The sequence below is a fragment of the Saccostrea echinata genome, unplaced genomic scaffold, assembly GCF_033153115.1.
Source record: "Saccostrea echinata isolate AGI-Se365-2 ecotype Australia unplaced genomic scaffold, CSIRO_AGI_Sech_v1 ptg000029l, whole genome shotgun sequence".
Taxonomy (NCBI): Eukaryota; Metazoa; Mollusca; class Bivalvia; order Ostreida; family Ostreidae; genus Saccostrea; species Saccostrea echinata.
Window position 1 is genome coordinate 6,825,001 of NW_026889778.1, and position 15,026 is coordinate 6,840,026.

Sequence of the window (15,026 nt, forward strand, 5' to 3'; positions counted from 1 at the left end):
TGTTTTTTAAGTCATTAATGTTTGTTTGTTGTTAAATGTCCCTCTTGGGAATTTTTCACTCATACGGAGACACCACCACTTAAAAATAATGAAGACGTACAAGTCGGATTTAAGGTTAACATTCATTTTAGGAATTTTCAACAATTAATTAAGACGTAAAGAGATAACTCCTTCCCCTTGCCCCTTCCCCTTCCCAGACCCCAGTTTGTTCATGTATGCAAACTAGTCTAATACTTTGGTTTGACATAAAAAAAATGTGAATACATACAAATAGTTTAATGGTCCATCTCTTTGAATGATTTTCATTCCTAATTCTAGGTTGACCCAAATTCATGAATGAAATGTCAAGTAATCTTATCATTGATGCACTTCTATTTAATTTGATGTAGTCATATTATGAACAAGAGAGTGGGGATGACCTCAAGGGTTCATAACCTTAAACCATTAGATGTACATAACATAATAACACAAGAAACAAAATTATGTCTAGTCAAATGGAAAAATTTTCTACTATTTAGGAGTCGCATGATCATTTGTCATTTCAGGGACAGGGAGCGGCTAGGGAGATTGGAACCCCCCCCCCCCCCCTGGAATTTGCAGAGTTATTTAAATAGGACTATATACTGATTTACAGAAGCAAATAAAAAATGACTTTGGATGCCCTCCCCCTTTAAAAACATGGACCCCACCATCATTGTTTTTATTTTGTTTGTTTGTTTGTTTGTTTTTTTATTTTGCTCCTCAGGAAATTCTGGGCTGGAATTTTTTTGGACCGAGGTGTGGACCCCCCTCCCCCCCGGAAAAAAAATTCCCGGATCTATGCCTGTAACTGAATGTAATGTCGACAACGGGAGATAACTCTTCAGAATGTGAAATTCGTCTATTGTGGCATCGATGATCCACTTTCTACGATCGGCTCATATATTCAGCGTCTGAGAGAGAAACGAACGACAACTCTGCATAGGAGATTGCCGATGATCTTTGATCCTTTTTAAACTTTAACCTAACCATTTGCATTTTGGTTTATTTTACCCCAATCTATACTTAAACTTGTACTTACCGACTGTCATAGGTCCTGTCAACTTCATGAAATATAATCCAATTAAAACACAAAATGAATTAATTTCCACTGATATACATGTAACACTGCACCATGTCACATGGCATGTGCAATCTAAAAATGATAATGGTAAAACTAGTACTAGTACTGGTAGGGTGACGCAAGCCCAATGTGATGTAGAAATTTTCAAAAAGGTGTTCACATACATGTACAGTACAAGAACAAATTTTAAATTATCATAACAAACGATGTTTTAACATAACTTTGCCATCTAGGCCTATTTCCAAAAACAGGCAAATTGTGTGTGTGTGTATTTGGGGGGGGGGGGGACTCATATAAATTGATTGGGTATGGCTTTTCAAGGAGGTTTTTGCCTAATCAAATACTAAAAAAAGTTTGCACATTTTGATAAATTCATCAAAAACGCTTTGTACTAAAAAAATATTATTTGTTGTTGAGAAGATAAATTTAATTTAAAAAGTTCCAATTATGGGCCAAAAATTTATATCCCCCCCCTTTTTATTAAAACCTAATTTACAACATTAATTAAATTCTGATATTTCAGACTGGTAATGAATTAAGTATATGAAATGCGTATAAGAGGTTCATGGGTCACATGGTCACCTGAGCATTTTATGCTCGATTTGACGAATACATGTACTGTGTAAATTATAGAATTATTTGGACTTTTTCCTTGGTAAGCCCAATATGAAGGAGTGTGCATTTAGAGGCAAACACCTTAGTGCGGGTATTACTGTCTCATGACAGCATCTAGTTTATAACTTGTTTTGGTATAAAATAAACTGTGAATAATACAAAAATGTACATGTACACAAAGTATAATGGTCTCTGAATGATTTTCATTTTCTAATTCTAGGAGGGTGGACTGACCCTAGGGGGTCCTGAATAAAATGTCAAGCAGATTAACACTAACACACTTTTGACGCAGGTCATATTGTGATCATTTCCAGTTTCAGGGTGAGGATGACTTCAAGGGTCATAACCTTTATACCATTTAAAATGCATAATGACTCGAGGGACAATATTATATATGGTTAAGGGAAGAGTTTTCAACCATTTTCAAGATACAGTGTATATGATCATTTGAAGTTTTAGGGGTTGGGAATGACCTCTGGGGGGTCATGACCCCATATATCCTATTTAGTGTGTTTAGACTCTCTGAATATGTTAAGAGTGGAAGATAGAGTTAAACAATTAAGATTAAACCATGTTTTGAATACATGTATATATCATTTTATTTCTATTTAATTTTATTTTAGTTTTATAAGCATTATTGTGATAATTTTTAAGGTAAATGTGTAATGAGAAACATGTCATTTTTCAAAGCATTATGCTATATTCATTCAAGTACCCTGCCTAAATTCCATTATTAATATTAATGTAATTTTTTTGTTACTAACATATTTGTAATTTAAGGACCCCACTGGAAATAAGATTTTAAAAAAAAGCTTTTATGGGCTATCCTTAGGTAATACCTATCATCTGTATGTCATGTAACTAATATAATAATACATGTATATGCTCAATTAGATCTTTATTAAGTAGCATAGTGCTGAGATAATGTCTGTTGGTTTGGGTTTTTTTTTCTACTAGTAGGCTAATCTGTAATGTTTTAAATGTGTGTAATCATGACATTCTGTGATATTTTTACCTGAATAAAATGAAATGAAATGAAATAATACAAAGATGACTTAGGGGCTTTTGCTCTAATGAAAGCTATTTTATTGTTTCCGGTTCCATAGAACGAGAGGAATGACCCCAGGAACCAGGGCTCGACATTAATTTTTTCCCCTACTTGTCCAATCGGGCAAGTGACCAAGACATTTACTTGTCCGAACTTCAACTTCACTGGTCCGAAATTTGTTCAATAAAGATACAATACTGTCAACTTGAAAACTAATATAAAGTCCATTACATGTGATTCATTCGTGATGTTATTGATAAATACAACAAACACATAAAAACAAACTTTTATCTAGACTTTCTATCCTGACAACAACATAAATGTTCACAAACATCAAACAGAACCTAAACTTCGTAACTCGACGTAACTTCATGCCCTCCTTTGCAGTAGTATGAAATTAGTGAACTTCGATCCCGATCGAGTGTGAACTCAATTACATAGCGATCCATATCGGGATCGAAGTTAGTTTTTTTATGTACTGCTTACGTCTTTACCAATGAACTTTCAATAGTTGTTCTTTTTATTATTTGAAGACTTCTTTATATTAAAATGCACTTGTCCAATCGGACAAGTGCCCAGCAATATTCACTTGTCCGTAATTTTTTTTCGCTGGTACCAGACAAGCGGACAAGCGTTAATGTCGAGCCCTGGGAACTTGCCTCATTGTATAATTTGTATAATTATGGCATTCCAATGATCTTTGACCCTTTTCCACCTATAGGCCCCTAACCATTTTTATTTCCGATTATTTTACCCCGTTCTAGTCACCTGTGTGGAGCAGTGGGTACTAGAACGTCTGCTCTAGAGTCATGGAGTAAGGAGTTGATCCTTACGTCGCGGGTTCGAATTCACTGCGGGACGTGGAGACCAGTTCTTCGGATGAGACTGTATAAACCGAGGTCCCGTGGTTAAAATTTGCAGCCCTCCACCGGCAAGTGGTGGAGTCTCCGTATGAGCGAAAAATTCTCGAGAAGGACGTTAAACAACAAACAAACCCCGTTCTTTACTAAACCTTTAAAATAATATATTCATAATGTACTTACCGCCCGTTATAGGTACTGTTAAGTTGATAGAGTAATAAATCCATTTAAAACACACACTAAATATTAATAATCCCAGTGGTAATAATGATGTACATACACCATGTGCAAAACAATAATGATAACGGTAAAAGTAGTGCTCGCAGTGTGACGTATGCACGAGTCTAGAAATTTTCCAAAAAGGTGTACATTTGTAAAATTTATATTATAATTACATACAATTTTTTTTTCATAAGTTTGTGTCATCTATTCTAAATATGACAGGAAAACAGGTGAATCGTGGGTGGGGGTTGATTTTTGATTGGGTCAAGATTTGGAAAGGGGTTCTCCGAGTCCTACCCAAATACTGATAACAATTTGCGTAATTTGTCATTTTGGCATCTAATTTATTTTTAAGTTCATCAAAAAAGTTATGCACTAAAATAATAATATTTGTTGTTTTGACAATGAATTCAAGAAGTTCCAATGATGGGTAGAAAATTAACCCACCCACCCCCTTTTTTTTTTTACACAAATCTTTCAAAAATTCTCTTTATCAGAATTTACATTATTAGGTAATATCAGACTGGTAATGAAATATTTACATGCGCGGAACTAGAGGGGGAGGGGGTCCGGAACCTTTATACGAAATCTATATACGAAAGCAACTAAAAGTGACCTTGGAACACCCCCCCCCCCCCTTCCTAGAAAACACGGACCCCTGTTAAGTTGGTATGAAAAGTTATACATATGAAGCTTAAAAAGTGAACGGCCAACCCCCCCCCCCCCCCACACACACACACACACACACACGACCATGAAATAGGTTTTCACATTTGGGAGAGGAGTTTAAGTGGTTTTTTTTTTTTTTTTTTTTTTTTGTTTTGTTTTGTTTTGTTTTTTTTGGCTTCTCAAGAAATTTCAGGGTTGGATCCCCCTGGAAAAAATTCCTGAATCCGCACCTGATTTACATAAGAGGCCCATATGGGTTGAATGTTAACCTGAGCATTTTATGCTCGATTTAAATGTGTGCTTCTTCCCTGGTTACCAGAATTTGAAGGAGAGCAGTCAGAGCACATTTCAGGGACGTAGCAACATTTTTGAAAAGGGGGGGGGGAGCTAGAGAAAAAAAAAATCAACTCACCTGAAAAAACTTGACAAGCCAAAAAAATTTTTTTTTCAAAACTCAAAAATCCTATTTCGTGGGGTGGGGTGGGGTGGGTTCCAACTTCTTTCAGTACCCCAATTTTATATATACACTACTACATTACCTTTATTTGACTATAATGCAACAAAAAGTGGGGGGGGGGGGGGGAGACAACCATCCTTTCATGAACATTTTCCATAGTAAAAAGTTATGTTTTGAAAAAAGTGGGGGGGGGGACAGGCCCTGATGCTACGTGCCTGCATTTAGTGGCAAACACATTAGTGCGGGTATTACTGTCTTATGACAGCATCTAGTTATAGAATATTGTAAGGCTGGAGGAGTTATAGTACAACAGGCAGGCAAGTAATGGTACTTTGTTCTGGAAATTTTTCGCCCCAGTTAAGATTTTTTTTTCTCATTCCCCTTACAAGTAGGTGAATTTAAAATGGGACAAATTCAAAGAAGGCAGCATAAATCTTTTAAACATAAAAGTGTCTAATCAAATTGTAAAAGGGCAAAATTGTTTTCAAGGGTGAAAGAGTGAATATTTTAAAAATTAGAATGGGGTGAAAATATCCAATAATACGGGTTATATGTATTAACACAGTACATATGCATTTCTCTTTTCTTTATAATGAAAATAATTTGTTCTGTAAAAGGACAAATTTTGTTCTGATTTGTATGAAATAAATAAATAAATATGTGCCAAATTTATTATTTTGCAGGCACCTATATTACCATCAGTTGTGCGCCAGAGGCATCAAGCTGTGCAAAAATTCTATGTCATGTTACAGAATCTTTCTTAAATACAGGTATATGTCTGCTCATCTGGCAATCTTAGGACATCACTGGATGGTTTTGTTTAAAAAGATTACACACACACAAAAAGAGTTAACACACACTTCCAGCATGAAGACCAGCCAGTTGCCTCACCTGTCCTGACATTGATAAAGGTAAATGGCCCTTTCAGAAAAGGATCTGACAATGCAAAGGCTAAAATGCTCATCAATTAAATATTTCTATTTACTTATAGGTTATTAATTTGAATTTCTGTAGCTTAAAAATTTAATGATGTGAGTTAAAAAAATATTTCAATCAAAATAATTTTATTTCAGTACTTTGTGACAGTGAAAAGACATGGCTTTGAATTACAGCATCAGAGATCCATCCAGGTTATAAATCTGAGGAATACAATAAAGCATCACTTAGAGCTACTTATATCACTGCCTTAATAAGTTGTCTGCATGTGTAACTAACAAAGGACAGTGACCAGTTGTACCTATGATATCAGAGGGCATCCTGAAAAACACTCATCACTAAGAATAGAAAACTTCATATGACTTTTGTATCAATCCTTTTGAATTTCATCTGGCTTGGAATTTCAGCAGCCTTTAGCATCCTTCAAGCATTTCATGAAGTAGATGTACAAATTTTCAGATGTAAAATGTTTGAAACAGATTGCTTGTCCCAAATTAAAAAAAAAATAAATTCTCTGCCAATTAGCAGTGTCATGAGCAGTTGATTGACATCACAGTTCCACTGGCATAGTATTTGTAGTTGAATGGTGCCATTTTTAAGAAAACTTTTCACAAAAACCTGGAAAATATCAGATGGAAAGCAGCATCTACAAGAAAAACAGTGAACACTTTCTTGTATATTAACAATGATATATCATGCCCATTTACATCATTTATATAACCTAATTAACCAAATTATAGAGAATTATGTACAAATTTGTCCTTCTGTGTATTTATAGTGTATTAAATTGATTTTACTAACTTATAAATATTTATGTTTTTCACAGTCATTAACATTTTACAAATAGAAGTACATATAACATAAAAATATTACATGTTTAGTAGGATAATGTGAAATTGTTATTCCACAAAAACCATCGATGACCTCGCCTCGGTTAGCAATGGTTTTTAAGGAGTAAGAATTTCACATCACCCAAAATAAACAGGTAATATTTTTCTTGTTATAGAATGCATTTTAAGGAAAACATCAAGGTGAAATGAGCGTGCAAACATTCTGCACAGTTAATATTTTTTATAACTGTATATACTGTTACCCGTAGCCATGCATTTTCAACCGTTGGGATGTAATGTTTGGCATGCAGTATGGTAATAGTATACACCTATTTACTGGCTATGAGGACAATAGCAAGTTTATCGTCCCCCAAGACAGCAACTATTTCCCGAGGTGCAGCCGTGGGAAATAGTTGCTGTCGAGGGGGACGGTAAACTTGCTATTGTCCGAATAGTCAGTAAATAGGTGTTTTATTATACCGAAGCCGACTTTACTTCTGTTACGTCACAAACCGGATACGTCACAATACCACAAACCCGATAGTTTTGAGATGAAAAATGAGGGAAATGGAATGCTGCCAGTGAATAGTTTAATGACTATTTCACCATGGGCAAATAGCACAAAAACTATTCCACAGTAGGGGTTGTTTAGAAAAAATAGCAGGTTTATTTGTCATATTTTTATATAGAAAAAAATCACAGAGGTATAATAATACTTGTTAACAAATGTTTTTTAAACCAATCAAATTTGACTATTTAACATGAGAGTATACAACAAATTTATCTAGCATTATGGTGCTGTGAGTAACCATGGAATGTGAGCTTGTGTGAACTTGATCCTGAATTATTAAGTTTTGAATATTGTAATAAAGAAATGTGCAGCCTAAACTTTAACTTGTACCTGATTTAAATGGAGTTCCATCATTAACAACTTGGAAGTTGGAAGATGTCACACTCTTCATGAGTATAATAACTGGGGGATCTGCTTCATTTGCAGATACATGGATAACACATTCACTCAAAGCAGTCCCTCTTTCAGTACCTTGTGCAGCCTGTAACATATATGACAAATGGAGAAAAATGCCTACTTCAAGGGAAAATAGTCTGTCTCATAATTGTAGGAGTATTGGAAAGGGGGGGGGGTCATGAAACTTGGCAGTTAACACAGTGTGTATGTGTACATGAAAAAATGCCTTCTTCTTTGTAGAATAAAAAATGATTGTTTTTTGAGTGTGTGTGTGACCATTTTTAATTCTGAATAGGCAGGGTAGACTACAGAATGAGCTGACCTTTTTAGCACACCTGAGTGGAAGGCGCAAGTGAGCTTTTCTGATCACATTTTATCTGTAGTCCGTCCGTCTGTCCGTCCATCTGTAAACTTTTCACATTTTCGACTTCTTCTCAAGAACCAACTGGCCAATTTCAACCAAACTTGCCACAAAGTATCCTTGGGTGAAGGGGATTCAAGTTTATTCAAATGAAGGGCCATGCCCTCTTTCAAGGGGAGATAATAAAGAATTAGTGAAAAATTAATCGCATATTTTAAAAATCTTCTTCTCAAGAACCACAGAGCCAGGGAAGTTGAAACTGTTGTGGAAGCATCCTCAGGTAGTGAAGATTCAAGTTTAATCAAATCATGACCCCCAGGGGTAGGGAGGGCCACAATGGAGGATCAAAGTTTTACATAGAAATATATAGGAAAAATTTTAAAAATGTTCTCAGGAACAGGAAAGCCCTGATTTATCATATTTATGTGGAACTATCCTCAGGTAGTGTAAATTTATGTTTGTTCAAATCATGACCCCCAGGTAGTTTAAAATTCAAGCCCCCCCCCCCCCTAACCTTTTCAATACTGAACTGATTTGTGCTTTTGCCTAGCCTGTTGAATGTGCTCAGGTGAGTGATGGGCCCATGGGCCTCTTGTTTATTTATTGTAGTAATTAAATTTAAAAAAAAAGAATGTCTTTTCTACAAGGATCATGTGTTATTGATGTGGTATTCAACTTTGTATTCCCATATTCGATGCATTTGGGTACATCTACTTTTTATTTGCTTTCAGTGACATTGCATTCAATATCCCAATCTCATGCGTATACCTCACAGGCACTTGTTTCATATACAGGGCATCCCTACTTAATTTTACTACAAGGTACCTAACTCAATTTCAGGCACCTTGCTTCAAGCTCATATTTTGTTCATATATCAATCATTAACCTACTTTAAAATTATATCGTTCGCTTCTCGAGACTTTTTTCTTGTAAAATAAATCCTTTCAGATGTCTCTGGTTGATCCTCTTTATTGTAAACCACTCAATGACATATATTCCTCGAAAATTAATTAAGACTTAAGATGGGATACAAATTTCTGGTTAGGGTTATAAATGAAGGATAAAACCAGATCGGAATGGAAAACTCAGAAGTCTTTGGTTTTATCCTAACCCCAACCGGAAGTTGCATCCCATCTGAGTCTTAATATGTATCGGGGTAATTTTCGAGGAATAAATGAGTGGTTTACAATAAAGAGGCTCGACCAGAGATGTCTGAAAGGATTTATTTGACAAGAAAAAAGTCTCTCGAAGCGAACGATATAATATTAAAGTAGGTTAATGATTGATATATGAACAAAATACAAGCTTGAAGCAGGGGTGCCTGAAATTGAGTTAGGTACCTCGTGGTAAAATTAAGTAGGTGTGCCCCGTCATGTAATGATAAATAAAGCAATTAAACGCTATTTACCTGCATCTATCAATCCATTTTCTCCTCTTCTTTGCAACAATCGGGAAGCAAAACAAACTAGAAGTTTAATAATTCCACTGCGATGCTTACAACTTAAAAAGCGAAGCAGTAATCCATTGTCTCCAAGAACGCTCTGGTACTCGGAAGTTATAAAACGAAAGTGAAAGTCAACGAGACTTACAGACCCTTTGATTTTTGCTATAGTATACATGATAGATAAGTGTAATGAATATAATTTGTGAGCAAAAACAAACTTCTACTGGGGTGCTTAAAACTAAATGCGAAACTGTAATTCATTGTCTCAAAGAATGGTAAGTTATAAAACGAAAGTGAAAGTAAATGAGAATTAAAGGCTATAGTCATGGGAGCAGTTGTTATTTCATAAATAATTTGAATAGGTGATATCACCTATTCGAATAAGTGATATCACCTATTCAAAATGATTGAGTGATATCACCTATTCGAATAGGTGATATCACCTATTTGAATTGGTGATATCACCTATTTAATTTGTATAGGTGATATCACCTATTCAAATAAGTGATATCACCTATTCGAAAGGAATAAGTGATATCACCTATTCGAATGGGTGATATCACCTATTCGAATAAGTGATATCACCTTTTCGAATAAGTGATATCACCTATTCAAAATGATTAAGTGATATCACCTATTCGAATAGGTGATATCACTTATTCGAATAGGTGATATCACCTATTCAGAAGCTGAATAGGTGATATCACTTATTCGAATAGGTGATATCACCAATTGAATAGGTGATATCACCTATTCGAATAGGTGATATCACTTTTTGGCAGTAAATACCAAAACGGCGCCTCATAAAGACGGCATGTACAAAGATACGTAAAATGGAGATTAAAAGCAAATATCCTGAATATTTTGTGAAATTCATATGGAGTACAGTTACTAAAACAGGTATGCTAATTTATTTTCATCGATTGTATTCTCTTCGAAGACAGTCAGCTATATACGTATCCCGGTCGGCCTTTCCTCTGTCATTTGTAACAAAAATAATGCAGCAGAACAACAATAAGCTGTATATTTCAAAACATAAGATTTGTACAGATGGAAAGTTTGCCTCCTAAAATACTTGGAAAGTGCTGCTAGAATCCCGAGTTAAGCATGGTTTTACGAAAAATCTCGGTTTATATGTATAAAATTCAAAACATCGGGTAAGGTTTCGTGCGAATGTGTGGAATTATTATTTTACTGACGGGACAGTGGGATTCTAGCAGCACTTCTTAGGCAAAATAGATGTTTTCCAACTATATTATTTACTCAAAGAAATTATTACACTTCGGGGTATTGTTGTTCTGTTAGCTTTTTTACTAAGGAAAATTTCGCTATTAATAGAAGTCACGTGATGGCGTGGTGGTGGTGCACGTCTTTGCGTTAGACACTCTTTTATCTTTATGCAATAGATAATAATAGTTTACATTTATCAGCGGTTTTGGTAAATTATCAAACTTAATTTTCTTTAAAAAGTCTAAATTTCCAGAGAATTGACTTATATGCTTCCTTAACATACCCGCGCTGTCCATGAGATCGAAATTAAATAGTTATATGTAGTAGGGCAAGTACCTTTCATAAGTACATTTCTACTACGTTTTCCTATGTTGACCATTTCAAATACAACATTTTTCACTTCATTCATGTCTGAAAATTTACATGGATTGCGATTATTTTCTTACATTCTCAAAAACTATACCATTCTTAACTTAATGTAAAAATGCTTTACCTCATAGTATTGCTTACAAATTGCTTCGTCACCCGCGTGGCGCAGTGGTTAGAGCGTCTGCTCTACAGTCGCGAAGTAAGGAGTTGATCCTTACGTCGCGGGTTCGAATCCCACTGTGGGACGTGGAGACCGGTCCTTCGGATGAGACCGTATAAACCGAGGTCCCGTGTTGCAGTAGGTGCTGGCACGAAAAAGATCCCTCACTGCTCAATGGCCCTGAATGCCGAGCATATGATAAAATTTGCAGCTCTCCATCGGCAAGTGGTGGCGTCTCCATATGAGTGAAATATTCTCGAGAGGGACGTTAAACAACATACAAACAAACAAAAAAAACCAAACACATTTCTTCGATAAAATTGCAAAAATTGAAAATAATAAGAGGAAACACAGGCTCAGGAGACACTACATAATGGTTGTTTCTTTATCTATAGATTAGTTATTTTCTGTATTGAAAATGATGAAGAAATGCCTTATAGAGATAGTATTTAAATTCTTATCGTTTTTTTTTTTCTGAAAGAAGATGAGAAAAAATGTGACAAGAAATAATTTTGGCAAAAAATTGAAAGCCGATAAACTTAGATCTACAATTCCTAAATTCATATTTCACCAAGCATTGCATTCTTTATATTGTGAGGATAAGTAAATAATGATAAAAAACGACAAACATGTGATAAAACTTAAGTTTATAACAAGAGGTCCAAGGGCCTTAACGGTCACCCGAGTATATTACAACACTGTGAAGGATCCATAGAAGTATAAAACAAAATTAACTGATAGACGAAGCAATGTTGCCCAAGAATTTCAAAAATCTGGTAAAAATACCCTTACTAATTGTAACGTGCGAGACTCGAGTGATCTCCTTGGGATCATACTTGGATTTCCAAAGCCTTAAAGGGATGATGATGAATGCTTAATATACAAATACAATGAACACTTACGTATTGTGTAAGGTATTCAATATATGTCACTTGCATAGTGCTACAATTCAGTACACAGAGACTTGGATAAAAAACGTTGCTATTTGCCACTAATTACAACAAGTCACCTTGGCTCTCTGTGATTTTTTGTTCGCTTTGATAAAGTATAAAACAACTTTTTCCAGTCTCTTGTCAATCTTGACTTTACCTGATAATAACTCATCCACTGTCAAACAGACCACCTCAGTGTAAACATACTATGTACAATTTCAACTTTCCTAAATATATAACTAATATTTATGTCAATCTTTTATACAGCTTTCCAGGAAAGAATCTGACTTTGAGCAAGCTTTGCTCATTTAAACCAAACATTTATTTTTATTTTGTTTTATTTTCAAACATTTTATTTTATTTTGTTTTTGTTTTGTTTTGTTTATATAACATTCTTTCTTGTATTATCATTCAATCAAATAACCTGTTTATTAAATTATATACAAGGATTTCTTGATTAACACAGTCTAGCAAAGGGGAGTAACTCCCATTTGCTTCACTTATTACAATTGTGTACTATGCTTGTCTCCTAGATACCCAGAAGCAAAGGAAAGGCACATTTACTTATAATAATATTTTATACATTCACATTGATATTATTGCATTTAGTTTGTTTACTAAGTAGTCAGAGGCAGAGAAGATTTTCATAGCATTAATGGATTTTTGCTAATTAATCGAAGAGCCCCACAAAAGCACCAGAACCCCTGACCCAGTCTATGTACTTAGGTCATCAGCTTAATACCTAGGAGCAGAGAAAAAGATTTTTGAAGAATTGATGCATTATCACTATAAAGTCATTAGAGCCCCGCCCTAACAGCAGAGCCCCTGACTCTGGGGCCATGAAATTCACAATTTTAGAAGATGCACATTTCCTCATAATAACTATGCATATTGTTTGTTTGTTCTATACCCAGGAGCAGAGGAGAGGATTTTTAAAGAATTAATGCATTTTCACTATATAATCATTAGAGCCCCGCCCTAACACCAGAACTCCTGACCCAGGGGCCATGAAATTCACAATTTTAGAAGAAGCACCCTTGATCATCATAACCATGCAGCTAGTTTATCTTCATTATATACAGGGGGAGAGAAGAAGATTTTCAAAGAATTAATGCATTTTCACTATAACTATGTATACTGTTTGTTTGCTTAATACCCACGAGCAGAGGAGAAGACTTTTAAAGAAAATATGCATTTTCACTAATTATTCAACAGAGCCCCACCCTAGCACCAGAATCCCTGATCCTGGGGCCATAAATTTCAAAATTTTGGTAGAGGGCTCAATGCTTATTACAATCATGCCAACATTTTGACTGCTTGATGTCCAGGAGTAAAGAAGAAGCTTTTTAAAGATTGCATTAATTTTAGTGGTTTTCTCCATCCAACAGGCGCCAGAGGAGGAGGGACTATGAAATTCACAATTAGTGTTCCCCTTCACCCATAGATGCTATATGCCAAATTTGGTTGAAATTGGTTAAGCGGTTTCAGAGAGGAAGCTGAAAATGTTTAAATGTTAACGCACAACGCATGACGCACAACGACGGACGAAAACAGAAAGCAATAGGTCACCTGACTAAACTCAGGTGACCTAAAAAGAGCAACTGCATAATAGTGAATTATAATGGCAGTGAAATATATTTTTTAAAAATTTTATCATGTTTAGTCCACATTTAGCCATTCTTGGAGCTTCCTACGGATCAGTGATCGGGATCGGTATTTTACTTAGTCTTATCGTATGCTGCTGCTGTATCCAAAGAGAAAATCAACATGGGTATCATGACACGGTTATCGTTCCAACTACCCAAAGAACGGGTAAAGTATATATAAGTAATCAATTTACTTACTTGGGTGTATTTTGTATGCATATCTCATCTCTTTTTCACGGTTATGAATGGCAAATGAAACACCCTTGAAGGATATTTAACCAGATTTAACATTTTATCACCCTTATGAAACTCAAGAATTGCAATTCATTTCAACGGGATAATATATCTTGTTTTAAGAAAAAATGAAAACCTTGCAAGTGTCTATTGTAAATGTATTTGGATGTACAGAACGTGTGAAATGACCCTGTTTCCAGGTAAATCGCCATAGTCAATGGTGACAGTTGTAAAGTGATATACCTGGGATAAGTAGGGACCTGTTTTCAAAAGAAATCTGAATATCTTAACTTGGAGAAAAAAAATCAATTTTGCATCCAAGATTTTATACTTTTTATTTTTGCTTTCATTCTTTACCTAATTATTGATTTCTTTAAACAGATATAATCCCCGTTAATCATCAGTTTGGAAACCAACAGAACGAGTACCCTGCGATGGCTGGCGTACATGGTACTCAGAACTCTTATATTATGATGGGACCGACACATTATGGAAATTCACAGGGACAAATTTCGACACACGTGGGTTTACCGTCCCCAAGCTCAGGTACTGGGGGAAATTTACCGGGAGCTGTCCAGTCAGGAACATGAAACTTTTAAATGATTCAAATAAGATTTTTTTTTTTTTTTGCAATTGGTGATAGCGACATTAGATTATACCGTATGCCTTCATCATCATGGTAAATATGTATACAGTGCATGTGATATTTCATATCAAAATTTGTTTTTAAAACAAATAGTATTTAAAAATAAATTTACATTATTTATATGCGATCTGTGCATATGGCACAGGATTTTCTACAATACAACAGCTGAAACTTATGTGGAAGCATCCTGGGATAGTGTAGATTCTAAATTGTTAAAATCATGACCCCCGGGGGTAGGGCGGGGCCACGATAGAGAATCCAAGTTTTACATTGAAATCTATAGGAAAAATCTTTAAAA

General features: G+C 35.1%; 1 protein-coding gene across 1 annotated transcript in view; it reads left to right on the plus strand.

The window, feature by feature from the left end:
- Positions 1–14,780, plus strand: part of LOC133194898 (uncharacterized) — a 33,309-nt gene extending 18,529 nt beyond the window's left edge. Inside the window, exons 3-4 of the mRNA XM_061330798.1 lie at positions 13,866–14,014; positions 14,464–14,780. Of these exons, the coding sequence (XP_061186782.1) occupies positions 13,866–14,014; positions 14,464–14,672 (358 nt within the window). The 3' untranslated portion in view covers positions 14,673–14,780. The remainder of the gene's footprint in view (positions 1–13,865; positions 14,015–14,463) is intronic.
- Positions 14,781–15,026: the final 246 nt, after the last annotated feature.